Source organism: Camelus bactrianus, chromosome 23 (assembly GCF_048773025.1).
Source record: "Camelus bactrianus isolate YW-2024 breed Bactrian camel chromosome 23, ASM4877302v1, whole genome shotgun sequence".
In the NCBI taxonomy this organism is placed as follows: domain Eukaryota; kingdom Metazoa; phylum Chordata; class Mammalia; order Artiodactyla; family Camelidae; genus Camelus; species Camelus bactrianus.
The window spans coordinates 9,920,696-9,934,235 of NC_133561.1; the positions used below are offsets into that span (position 1 = coordinate 9,920,696).

General features: G+C 44.5%; 1 protein-coding gene across 1 annotated transcript in view; it reads right to left on the reverse strand.

Moving 5' to 3' along the window:
- USH2A (usherin) overlaps window positions 1–13,540 on the reverse strand; it is a 642,834-nt gene that overhangs the window by 29,827 nt on the left and 599,467 nt on the right. Inside the window, exons 62-63 of the mRNA XM_074351610.1 lie at window positions 11,794–13,310; window positions 8,779–9,100 (exon numbers count right to left, since the gene is read on the reverse strand). Coding sequence (XP_074207711.1) covers window positions 8,779–9,100; window positions 11,794–13,310 — 1,839 coding nt within the window. The remainder of the gene's footprint in view (window positions 1–8,778; window positions 9,101–11,793; window positions 13,311–13,540) is intronic.

Consider the following 13,540-nt stretch of genomic DNA (forward strand, 5'->3'; position numbering starts at 1 on the left):
CTCAATATGTTAACATTTTTGTTTCCACCTGTAGATTTGATTGCTTCCTATAGGCCAAGACATTTATTTAGAATTTAATGGAAACAAACCATTAGTCCAAGTAATCCCCCTAAAACCTTCAGATTTACTTAATGTTTTGTCAATAATCGTAGAGTGGCCAGCCGAAGCTTGCCAGGTGATCCCCTAGCTCAGAAAGAATTCTGCTGGGGAAGGTGCTGTCACAACTTGGGCAAGAAGCAGTGCCAGTCTGGGGTACAGGGCATGTGCTGGGCATTCTCCGTCTGTTCCCAAATCTGTTCTCTGCCCACCTCTGCTCTGCACCCACCAAAAGCTGGCTCTGCAGACTGCTTTACAAAAGAGGAAGAGAGTTTCAGCTTTCTCCTTCGCTCTCTCTGTGGCATCCCAGTTTGGCAAGGCTGTGCTCCTTCTCTATGGGCACGGCTTCTACAGGGCAGCCCCTCCCCACTGGCTACAGCGTTTGCTGGGTTCCAGGAGCTTCCTCTTCCCCTTGTCCCTTTAGGCCTAGAGGGAAATAGCTTCTGGCTACAGCTGTCCCTGGATGCCTCAACATCCTGCTGACTCCCTTCATCCCGTCCACACCTCTGTAAATAACCTTTTCATTAAATTCCCTTTAAATGCCCTTTAGAGCATGCTGCTTCCTGCTGAGATCCTGACTGAGGGAGGGGAGAACATTTTGAACCCTTACAAGGCACCAATAACAGTGTGTAGGCTGGGAGGGGCATCAGAGAATGCAGATTTAGAAGGGCATTTTTTTTGTGAGACTGAAGAAATGGAGAAATAGTGCCTCCTCATGTCTCTCATATCAAGGAACACCCCGTGCTCCTCAAGACCATCAGGCCAGGGAGTGGAATGAGCGTCCAGGGGAGTCTGGCTCCGAGACGGCGCTGTCCCTGAAGGTGAGGACGAGGTCTCTGCTTCTCCCGGGTCTGCTGCACCATCATTTGGATCATTCAGGTCTGTCCCTTCACAGCTGATGCTACCTTCCATGCATTTTTATGAATACATTGTCCATAGGGCTGTTTCTTTGTCTTATCAACTAAACTTCAAGCCCCTGAGGGGGAGAGTCTGTGGTTTTTAGCCTCCTGCTCCAATCCTAGCAATTGGGTTTACACTTTGAACCTGGTGGGTGCATAATAATGACAAGTTATTAAATCCTCAACTTAAAGGGTCAAGGGAAATAAGTAAAACATGTCTCTCCTTTTCCTGGATGTTCTGGTAGGACCTAAGGCCCAGGTGACTTTGGGAAGCATTCACTTTTATAGCTACCTTGCTGAACAGGAATTGTTGTGAAAAGCCAGGAGAATGGGTTGGAAATTATACATTATTTACATTCAGTTGGAGAAAATTTGGTTGCACTGAATGTTTTACGTCCAGCAAACAAGCCTCTAACACAGAGACGGGGGGATCAACATGTGCTTCAGTGAATGGTTTTAGCATCCTCTTCCCCTTGAGGGGGAGAAGCCATCCATCCCACAGGCGGCGCAGTGATTGTAACGTAGAGATGGGGATTTAGGAATGGGGGCCTAGGAGCTGCCGCGAGAGACAGGAAAGAACAGGGACTTGCACCGGTGTGAATTAGGGCCTGCTGCCAAGTGTGCCCGCACACTCACAGGCAGAAACGATCTCCTCTTGGCACAAAAGACCTGATGGCAAAACCGGACATGGTCCCTGGCCCAGTGGCAGAATTCAGATTTCCATTCACTGAAATGTCCTGATGGCCGTCAGGCTAAGTTGCAGTGCTCAGGCTCTAAAATTTTAGAATAAACACACTGCTGAGTCAGCCAGTATCAATAAATCATTTAAAACCTTGAGCTGCGGGAGTTGAGGGTGGAGTGGCTGGGATCTCGTGGGAGAAATGAACCAAACAAAAGCCTCAATGCTGGTCAGACATACATTCGTGGGATTAACACCTAATTAAATGCCAAGTCCAAAGCCAAACAGAAAACATGCTCAATAAATTTTCTTTAAATGTGATGTATAAAAACGCTTAGGGAAGGGAGGATTTAAGGGTGAAAGGAACAGAAAACAAGCAATTTGAAGCAAATAGCCAGTCACAGAATTGCAGAATCAGACTACGACAGTTGGAAAGAAGCTTAGCCGTGGGAATGCGGGCAAGTCCTCCTGGGAGAGAAGCAGCGAGGACGAGGGAGGCCGAGGTGCCTCGTGGAAAGGGCATCACCCCTCAGAGCCAGCTGTGCTCCTGGCTGGAGATTTTTACACTCTAGCATTTTATTAATGATTCACTGTCAGAGACTTAAGGATTTTCTTTCTCTTTTTAAATTTTTTAAAAAAGACTTTTCTTAACTTGGCTTTTTTCCCTTCTTTTATTGAGTAGGGGGCTGAGGGTAGAGTGGGGAGGTGGCCCTACCATGTAGCGGGCATCCTGCTAGACACATAACATTTCTCAGTTCTCATAATATACCCCCCCCCTTTTTTTTTTAATGAGAAAGTGAGGCTATAGGAAATTAAGTAACTTGCCCAAAACTGTGTGATTTTTTTCACTCAGTTTCTTCACCTGGAAAACAGAATGGTTGTGAGCATCTAATGGGAAATGATCTATTTCACAGCAGCATGGCTGGTGTGTGCCGTGTGCCGGGGCAGCTCTTGGTTCTGGGTAAAAGTGTTCCCCACATACCCCTGAACCCCTGACTGTAGGAAGGGGTCCTATGAGCAGGCCTACTCAGTCACGGTCCTCTGTCCTCTTGGTCACAGGAAGATACACAGCTGTAGGATGTCGGGAAGAGACCTGTCCTTGGTTGACTTATGAATACAAAGAGAAGTTCTCTTTCAGCTCCGAGGTGGGAAGGCAATAATAATGATAGCTGCTATTATTATAATGGTTGAATAGTTTCTATGTATGAGGCACTGTCCTAAGCACATTCACGTATCAACACATTTTATCCCAAAGCAAGCCCAGGAGTTGGGTGGTGCTCCCATCCACATTTTAAAGATAAGGAAACCAAAGCACAGAGGAAGTTTCAATCTATGAATGTCATTATTTTGAATTAAGAATTAATGCTTATCATTCCTAGATTATGTTTTAACTGTTTGATAGAATTTGTAAAAAGTGTTTATTTTCAGTGTTTCTTTAAATTTAAAATAAAGTTCATATTTAAAATGTTCCCCACCACCACCAAAAAAAAAAAAAGAAAAAGAAAAGGGAAAAGCTCTGTGCATTGAAAGAATTTCATTTAGTAAAGATGCATCTCATTTATGGATGAATCACACATTTATAGAGTTGTTTGAAAATCAGCTTTGGGTAAACTAAATTGTATCTGAAATTCACTGAAAAATGTTTGTTAATGGGACCCTGAGCTGCAGCGCTCTGCAAAGCCAGGCCATTCATCTGGGTGAAGTAGTTTAAAAAAAAAAATCCAAGTTTCTGTGATTTCTATTTCAAATCTTACTCCTTTTACTAAAGCTGATCCTTCAGAGTCAAATCCTTCAAAATCCCAGAATTCCAGAAGTTTTGTTGAAATGAATCAAACTACGAAAAAAAAAATCCCGTTGTAAATAATGATGAATGTTACTCTTCCCACCAAAAATCCAGGTCTCCCAAGTGAGAAACGAAACAGAATTAAACAACGACAGCAAAAATCAAATGAAATCCACACTCCAGAGTTAAAAAAAAAAAAAAATGATTGATGGAGACATGAGCTTAGCAGGTAATATAGTCTGTCCCCCTTTCCAGCTTCATACCAAAGCCATAAACAGGACTCAGATTCAGGAAAGCCATGGACAGACCAAGGTAGATAGGCTGGTCGTTAATTATCATCATGTAAATTAGGCGCTTGTGGGGAGCAGGCTGCACTTACTTAGGCAATCAGTTTACGATGGTTTAGGACTGTGATTCGCAACCCTGGCTGTGCATTAGAGTCACCTGGGGACCCCTTGAAATGCACTGATGCCTGGACCCACCCCAGAATCAGAACTACAGGGGGATGGGGAAAGGCTGTTAAAGTTCCCCAGGTGACCCTAATGTGCAGTCAGGGCTGAGGACCACTGATTCAGGAAATCAGTGCTTGAAAATCAGGCTTAAGTAGCATGGCAACAACGCTGCACCCTCTGGGGCAGTATTTCTCAAAAAAGTAGGTTGTGAATCATCTAAGCTGCTTGTTAAAAAAAAAATGCAGATTTTGGGGAATCCCCACCCCACCCCTTGGTATCTGCACTTTGAAGCACTCTTTGGGCAATCCTTTTTGTACTATAAACACTGGGAGCCACTACCATTAGGGCATTCAATATCGAGCTATTACTCAAAGAGCTTATACAACTCAATAAGAAAAAAACAAACAATTCAATCCAAAAATGGGTGGAAGAAGCTAAACAGACATTTCTCCAATGAAGACATAGAGACGGCCAGTAGGCACATGAAAAGATGCTCAGTATCACTAGTTATCAGAGGAATGCACAACAAAACTACAGTGAGGTAGCACGTCACACCAGTCAGAATGGTGTTAAAAAGTCCATAAACACTAAATGCTGGAGACGGTGTGGAGAAAAGGGAACCCTCTTACACTGTTGGGAATATAATTTTGTGCAGCCACTATGGAAAATGGTATGGAGGTTCCTTAAAGAACTAAAAGTAGAGATGCCATATGATCCAGCAATCCCACTTCTGGGCATATATCTGAAGAAAATCTAATTCAAAAAGATACATGCACCCCAGTGTTCACAGTAGCACGATTTACAATAGCCAAGATGTGGAAGCAACCTAAATGCCTATCGACAAATGACTGGATAAAGAAACTGTGGCAAAAAAGAGCAAAATAATGCCATTTGCAGCAGCATGGATGTGTCTAAAGATTATCATTATAAGTAAATCAGACAGAGAAAGATGAATATCATATGATATCACTTATATGTGGGATCTAAAAAAATGGCACAAATGAACTTACTTACAAAACAGAAACAGACTCACAGACATAGAAACAAACTTATGGTTACCAAAAGGGAAAGCGGTGGGATTAACAGATACAAACTATATACAAAATAAACAAACAAGGTCCTACTGTATAGCACAGGGAACTCTATTCAATAGCTTGTAATAACCTATAATGGAAAAGAATATGAAAAAGAATATATATGTATAATTGAATCACTATGCTGTACACCTGAAGCTAACACAACATTGTAAATCAACTATATTTCAATTAAAAAAAATCACACCAATAGAATGTGCACAACTAGTTCTTACTTCACTTTGATTCAGAATGTGTACCTACATGTAGGATGGCTACTTTTTGAGTGTTCCTGAAAAGTTTCTGAAAAAGGAACTTAACTTGATTCAATCTACAGCATTTTCATATAAAACATAACTAGATACTCTTTCTAGAAAACTTCTTGGCTTTATCGAGAAATTGTTGACAAATAAAATGTATGACATTTTTTAAAAATTGAGATATTACTGAAAAACTTAGAAGGTGCTCATAAAATCACATCGCTTTTTCCTGCCTTCAGACTTGCTGGTTCCCAGGCTGGTTGTGTGAATTGTTGTGAGGTAGGCGACATTTGCCGGTCCTTGGCGTTAAGATCTTCTGTAGCCAGTGGTTCCCTCCTCTCTCAGTAAGAATCTCATTTCAGCTATTTCTTGACCCTCCCATCCATCAGAAGTTATCCACGCTCTATCCTTTTCCCCGGGTGCTATCGCTGGTCATTGATGAATTAATTTAGACTAGAGAACGCTGTCCTGTTCTACCACATAACTAAATTTTGGAAGCTACCTTCCATGACTTAAAACCAGAAACGAAGACAACGATGTCTGGCCATGTAGAGGGGTGTGGGGATGGACACATGACCCCCTTAGGCACACCAGGTGGAAGCCACCTACCCAACCACAGATCATCACCACCTGCCTGATGAATAGGTTCACATTTCTGGGCAGTTTCTCAGTTCTTTGCTTTCATTCCATACAAATATATGGATTGCTTCAAAAATACACTCCTCTGCGGACGGGTCAAATCACAGACATGTTGGATGAACCCATGACTCTAGGACAATAAAGGTATTTTCTGAAAAAACAACTTGAAGATAAAGTAGCCCTCAGACAGGTTTGAGAGCTATCTGAATTCATCTCAAAGACAAAATGTTCTTTTGTTAAAGGGAAATCAATTTTTTTAGTACATTACTTCCTAAATGACTTCTGTAAGATAACTCGGGATCCATAAAGACTCAGCATTTACACAGGCTAAATAAATCCAATATTTTAGTTTATTTATTTTGGCATTTAATCTATATTTTTGAAAATAATTCCTGTAAGGACTGGATTTTGGGGCTGATAGGCTAGATTTTTTCTCTCTCTCTATCCTTATGCTGTAACAACATAGGATTAGCTACTAAATGCAATTTTGAGACCAGTTTGTTATGAAAATCAAATTAAATAATTTCGTTTGAATACAGTGAGTATGGAAGATGAAGACAATAATAACAGTTACAAAAGAGACAGTGAAGCCTGACGTCCTTAATTCATCTCCCCTCTGACATGTGGGTCCCCTGGTACCTGGCTGTCCTTAGCTTCTGGTGAGAGTACAGCTGTTGGCCTAACGGACACCCTCCTGGGCTCACACAGTTCCTCCTGCCCTTCCGCTGACCCTACCCCGGACTGTCCTGTGCAGTGAATCACTTCTCGGTCATCAAGGACTTTGTAGTTAATAGACATTGTTTAACAATCACTAGGACCAGGTGGCCTCTATGCTCTGTTAGTCCCCAAACAATGATGAAGACCTTTGCTGACATATTCCCGGTGAAAATAGATACCCTTTCAGAAATCCTGACTTAGGAACGCACGTCCTATCTCCAGGCACCTACACCCAGACTCTAGATTAAGGATAAAATTGTCCCACTGGTTCCTTCGCAGGGCAGAGGGCAGCTACCAGTCTTCTGAATCACTGTCCACTCAACCCCACCCTGTAAGTTACCCTGTAATAAACTGAGCCATTGATTAGATGGAGGTTTTTCAGTCTCAAGGTACCTTCTCAGTTCGGTGGGTATTTTTCATTCCCTCCGTCCTCCAACAGCAAGACCCATGCTTGGAGTTTACCATTCCTTAGAAAACCGATGAGACATTATAGATCATGTGGCCAATTACTTAACCCAAGGACACAACATGATGCCAAGGAAGCTATCATCACTGGTTTGCTTTTAGTATCCGTGGGTCATTTAGTTTTGTCTAATTAGAGGCCAAAGATTTCCAGGGGCAAGAGCCATCAATCAATCAAGAGACCACCTCTAAGCGAAGGTGTAAGAGAAGGGGGCAAACAAGACCACTGCTCTCCGCCCTCGGATCAGCCCGCCTCCCATTCTTGGAGGTGTACTGTTCCTTTGCTAAAGAAAACCTTTAAAAACTTTCACTACACAATGCTTCCATCTCCCATCTGAATCCTTATCTTTCTGTTAAGACAAGAACTGGGGTCTTTTCCCTTCCCCGTTCGGGGTAACAATTTGACTGCAAGCAAGAGAAACTGATTCTGACTTAGGCAACAGAGTTTCTTGGGAGTACAGTCAACCCTCCTTATCTGTGGTTCTGCATCCACGGATTCAATCAACTATGGATCGAGAGTATTTGGGGGGAAAAAATTCCAGAAAGTTCCAAAAATCAAAACTTGAATTTGCTGCCTGCCTGCCACGATTTACATAGCCTTTACATTGTAACTATTTGCATCACATTTATATTGTCTTAGGTATTATAAATAATTTAGAGATGAATTAAAGTATATGAGACGATGTGCACAGGTTACATACAAATACTACTCCATTTTTATACACGGGACTTGAGCATTTGAGGATTTTGGTATCTGCAGGGGTCCTGGAACCAATCCCCCTTGGATACTGAGGGACAACTGTATATGAAATGAAAAGAACAGTTGGGGAAACTTGCTTGAAAATGACAGGGATAAGAAGAGCTTTGGAGTTGAAGTTAGAGATATTTTATCAGGACCTCTTAGCTCCCCCTTTTAAAGTTGAGTTCCTTTGCTGGCAAGTCTGCTCAGCCCCAGGCAAGCCGGAGGGGCTGAGCACGGCTCAGGTGCCCACCACTTGGCTAGGAGACAGCCTGACACGTTCACTGCCACTCGCACCAAGCCTGAGCCCAGGGTGGAGGAATTCTGCCCCCACGGGAACTGGGGCTGCTGTTACAAGAAGAATGCAAACGCACTCTGAAGGCAAAACAGAGCAAACCTAACAGAAGTCTTCTGTAGATTTCAGAATACCTTCACAATATTTTTCTTAATTCCTGGCTTTTGGGGCATATGCAAGGCCCTCTTTTTCAGGCTGTCCTCCTACAAAACACGCACAGGTTGTTTGCTTTCCTCTAGACTTTTCTCAGCAGCCTGTGACTTTCTTGAGGACAGGGGCTGGAGATGCTTGCCATGAGATTTTATTTCCTCTTGGTACCATTAATGAGTCATTTTCAAAGCAATCTTTTCACAAGGAGTATTTCCGACCAAGGCAACACTGACAGACGGAAGCTTAAGGGTGGAAACCACTTCGTGAGTAAGGAATGCAAATGCTTCACCCGAAATCTGCGTAGGAATAACACGCACATGTCATGCAGACTAAGCACCACAAAAACGAAGAAGGCAAATGAACATGCCCTTCCCTCCCTCGTTAACCACTCACACCTCCTAAAAAGAATATTATTAAATTACTTAAGCTCCATATTTTTTTAAGTAGCTTTTCAAATTGCAAGCACTCCTTCCAGGCAGGCGTGGAGATGTGCACACCATCTCAGTGTGAGTTGTTGGTATACACATTTCTTACCTGGTACTCATACTCTGTGAAAGGCAGTAGTTCAGCATCCTTAAAAGAGGTCAAGCTTCCATTATAGGTTAGCACTGGACTTGATTTTCCAGTCTGAGTTGCTACTTGTCTTCTATACAATTCGTAATATAAAACTTTTCCATTTGGCTGGAGAGGTTCTGTCCACAAAAGGGAAACCGTGGGCTGGAAGCCCCCTGGAGCCATCTGCACCTCTAGGTGTGGAGAGGGCTGCTTCTGAGGTGCAGTCTCAGGGGTCTGGATAGATGTCCAGTCACTTGACCCACATCCCAGCCTGGTACAGGCTTGAATTCGAACTTCATACCTTTGGGACACAAGGCAGAAATGATTCATTATTGGCAAAATAGATTTTCATGGGAAGAATCTTTCAAAGACCAAGTGTTTTCTGAAAAAACAAAAAGATACGTTTATATTTATTCTTGTCTACAACGAATCCTTTTCAAGGACAACAGTCATATTTCCACGGAAATTTTAGAACATTTTCAATCCTCCTGGCTTTCCAAACTACAGCAAAGATTCTCACCTGTCTAGTAAGGGTGGACCGGATGCAACTCTTCCCTAAACAGGAATGTACAGAATCAATAACCTTTCAAGAGTCTCTCCAGCAGGAAGCTGGTATTCTGCAGAATGACTGGACACAGTGAGGAAGAATGCAGATCTTGGGAGTCTGCACCAGTTTTCCACAGCCCTGGGCTCCTCCTCCCTCTGTAGCTGGAGCTAAATGATTCCTCAGGAGTGTTTCCAGGTCAGGAAGGAACATCACGGAGTTAAGGTCTCTGTGGTAATAAATCCCCTCACCTGATACCTGACATCTTAAAACAGGCTCCCTAACACCACACAGAGACCTTCTGGGGCCAAAGTTTACCCAGCCACACACCAGATTATCAATCACAGAGACACCTTATCACCATCCAGTTAAGCTCAACCAATCAATTACGTTTTTCCTCAAAGCTGGTCTCCTGTCACTCGGAAAGGTCTATTTACATAGCTGGGATGTTTCCATTCCAACAGAAGGGGCTTTTGTTAGTCTTAAGTGCCTATGGCTGCAAATAATTCCTTCCCCCTCCCTCCCATGCCCCACTGACTTTATGACACCCCTAATTTCCCCCCAAGCTCTGGCCACCACCTACCTTTCGCCCTTTATTTCTTTCGGTTCCAGCCTTTCCCTCTTCAATTTTCTGCTTTCCTTCCTGCAGATAATCACTGCCTTCTGTTCTCTGACTTGCTTTCTTTCTGTTTCCCCTCTCCCTTTCTCCCTTTGGGGGCCTCTCATTCCCCTTTTCTGCTGCTCCTTCTCTCCCGCTCCTCTGATGCCTGCTTCATCTCCACCGTGATGGGGCTACCAGCTGTGACTGGCAGCTCTGACTTCTAAGCGATTCTGAGAAGCCAGTTTAGATCTTCCACATATGGATTATTTGTTTTCAGGATTATCTGTGGCAGTTTTAAAATTCTGGGTCAGATTCTTTCTGTTTCTTAGTGTATTCCCAGGATCTCTTTTCCAACTAATCAGCTGGCAGTACCCCAAGGAGAACACACGAATTTGCAGTCTTCAATAAACATCAATCCACTGGAAGGACCCCAAACGACACGAATCCCAACTTCATATAGAAGTGACATTCTGTTTTAAGTCATTAATGTCACTTACGTCTTCAATTAAAGTGGACAGGCAAGAGACATCTTGTTGCCTTAAATAGCATGGCTACGTTTCTCAGAAAAATCAGACTTTCTTTTTTCAGCCTGAGAGAAGTGCCCTTTTCACATCTGGAAACCTTTTCTTCCCTAGAAATCCTTCTGAATACGAGTTTCAGAGGGGAGCAAACTGATTATGATCTTTAAAACTTGCAGGGACCAGTCAGGTAAAGAGGAAGCCAGCATAAAATGTATAGCTTTGCAGCTAATGTGGTCCTTTTTTATGCCTTGAATCAGAGTAAGATAAAAGCCAACTCACACAGCATGTGGAGTAGCTAAGGAAGATACCTGCGGAAGTTTTAATTACTGTTTAATATTTCATGCGAACCTAAATAATTGTCCTGAGTAGATGCACAGAAGACCGTGAATGTTGCACTGAAACAGCACTATATATCAGAGATAATTACCGGAGGGATCTGATCCACACGTCAGTAGACTATAGTAACAGCTGAATCTTACCGACGGTGGTTGGAAATCAACACCCTCCCAGCCTTTAATTTTTTTAAGTGGTTCTGTTCATTTTACTAAATTTTAAGCATAATATGTCTTTTATTACTCTTCTCTCTGGGGATTTTAAGTTACTTAAAATGTGATGGGGAAAAATGCCAAGCTATTCTTTAAGCTATAGGAAGAGGGCTGCTGGTCAGATTCTTCTGTGTGGAAACATCGTGCTCATCAGACAGCACAGAGGGGACCGCTGAGAAAACATGAGCTGGCAAGGTGGCACCGTCCCGAGAAACCATGAGATCAGAGCTGGGGGGACCATGAGGGTGGGGCAAATGGAATCAGGGGTGCCTCATTAACCCTGGAAGAGGTGCTGGATTCAGTAAGAAAGACTCTCCCTGGAACAAACTTTGGATCAGCCCAGCTCTGGCTGGCAATAGCTCCCACCGACTGGCGCTTTTCTCCTTCTTTAACATAATACCTCCTTTTCCTCCCAGCCTAGGTCAGATAGCACGACTAGGGTTCTCAGACCTGTCCAGGTGCTGTCTTGTTTCCAGGAGAAACCAGACTCAGGGAAGCGGCCCCAACCTCCTTGCTACTTGTTCCAGACATCGTGATAAATCGCAAACGTTTGTAAGAAAACTGACTCTCAAAACATCACCTGCAAGAATTTTGCTCTCCAGGAGTTATGCAAGCAGGTTTTGGCTGGATGAGGATGTGGTTAGTCCACTTGGAAGGCTAAAGGGATGGGGGCTGGGGACACTACTTATCCTGCTACTTGAGTCTTCCTTGGAACTGACTGCGGGCTCACTCAACAGAAAGGGCAGTGGCCGGTTCTCAGTAAACCCAGCGTCAGCTACCTACCTGTGAAACGGCTTCAGCTGGTTTACCGTCAACGACCGTGTGCCAAAAGAATTATGAGTTGTGTTTATGTGTATGGCTTTTGTTTCTCGTTCAAACAGCTCACGGATAAAGGAGGTATAGTTGACGATATGACCATTTGTCCTGACTGGAGGGTCCCAGGTCACTAAGATCTCCTGGGGGCCCTTGGCCTGCAAATTTGGAGGTTCCATCCCTGAAGGTGCAGAGGGGCTGGTCCGATCTTTGACAAGTGGACTCAAAACACCCCCTTGGCTGTTGATGGCCATGACCGTGTAGCCATACTCCACGCCTGGGGTGAGAGTGAAGTCATGATAGCGAGTTTCCAGGCCGGTATACAAAAGGGCTCCATCCCTCCTAAGTTCATAACTTCTGATCTGGCCGTTGGGGGTTCTCGGCGGTTTCCAGGTGATTTCTATTGACTCTGAGCCTGTGACCTGCAGTTTCGGCGGGTCCATGTTCTGTGGTGCAGCCTCCATCGTCCAGGCGGAGTTTGCTGCGCTGGCTGTGCAGCCTCCGTTGGTACAGGCCACCAGGGAGAAATTATACTGTGTGTAGGGCTGCAGGTGGGAGACCAGCAGGGACAGGCTCTGTCCAGCCAGGTACTCCTCACCATCAAATCGAAGTAAATATTTAGTGATCTCTCCATTTTGAATGGATGGTGGCGACCAAGATACATTTATTTGAGTGGCACTGATGGTCCAGAGGGCTGGAGGGCTGACCCCTGCAGGGGCAGCCTCAAGGGTTGTGACGCTGCTGGGCCTGCTGGTGGAGCAGCCTCCCCTGGAGCAGGCTGTGATGGCGTAACTGTACGAGGAGAAAGGGAGCAGCTCTTCATCAGTGTAACTGAAAGTCATGGCATCAAAGCTGAAGGGATAGAGCACCCCGTCCCTGCGAAGCTTATAGGACTGGATGATGCCATTCGGCTTCTCTGGGGGCACCCAGGAAATCAGCAGTTTGGGGGGGCTTACAGATACCTGGGCTATCTCAGGTGGAGGGAGGCCCTCTGGAGGGGCCTGCCTTGTCTTCACTGCACTCCAAGAGCTGCAGGTCTGGCCGGCTGAATTCCAAGTGTGGATTTTATATTCACAGTGCACCCATGGCTGCAGACCTGTGTCGTTGTACAGAAACATTTTCCTCTCGGTATTATATTCTGTGAAAACAATTTTCTCATCGGCCTGGATTGTCTGATTTCCCCAAGCATTTCCCTCAAAGCATCTGCGCATCACTTCGTAGCGAATGATCTTTCCATTTGGGTTCACAGGCTCTGACCAGCTCAGCTCAACGCTGGTGGACCCCACAGACTGGATGGTGGGAGGCAGCTGAGACTGGGGAGCCGCTTCCTCCGTCCACAGGGGCTGGGGTGCAGAGTGCGCACAGCCGGCCCTGGTGCAGGCCTCCAGGGTCAGTGTGTAGAGGGTGAAGGGGTCCAGGCGCCGGAAGAGAAACTGACGCCTCAGGCCCGTGTACTCCAGGACGCCGTCGCTGAAGACACTGTATGTCTGCAGGGAGGGGAGAAGCAAGGTGTGTGACTTCTTGGTGTAGGTGTCTCCTCCCTTTAACCTTTCCTGCCTCCTAGCCCTCATCTTGATGACTCTAACCAGAAGACATTTTCTGATATTAATTTGGGGAATATGATCTTTGCCTTTTCTCTTTTTTTAGGGTTGGCTATCACGTAAGCATGTATCTAAAAGCTAAGGGCTATTGAACCTGATTCCTGGACTTGAAGAGT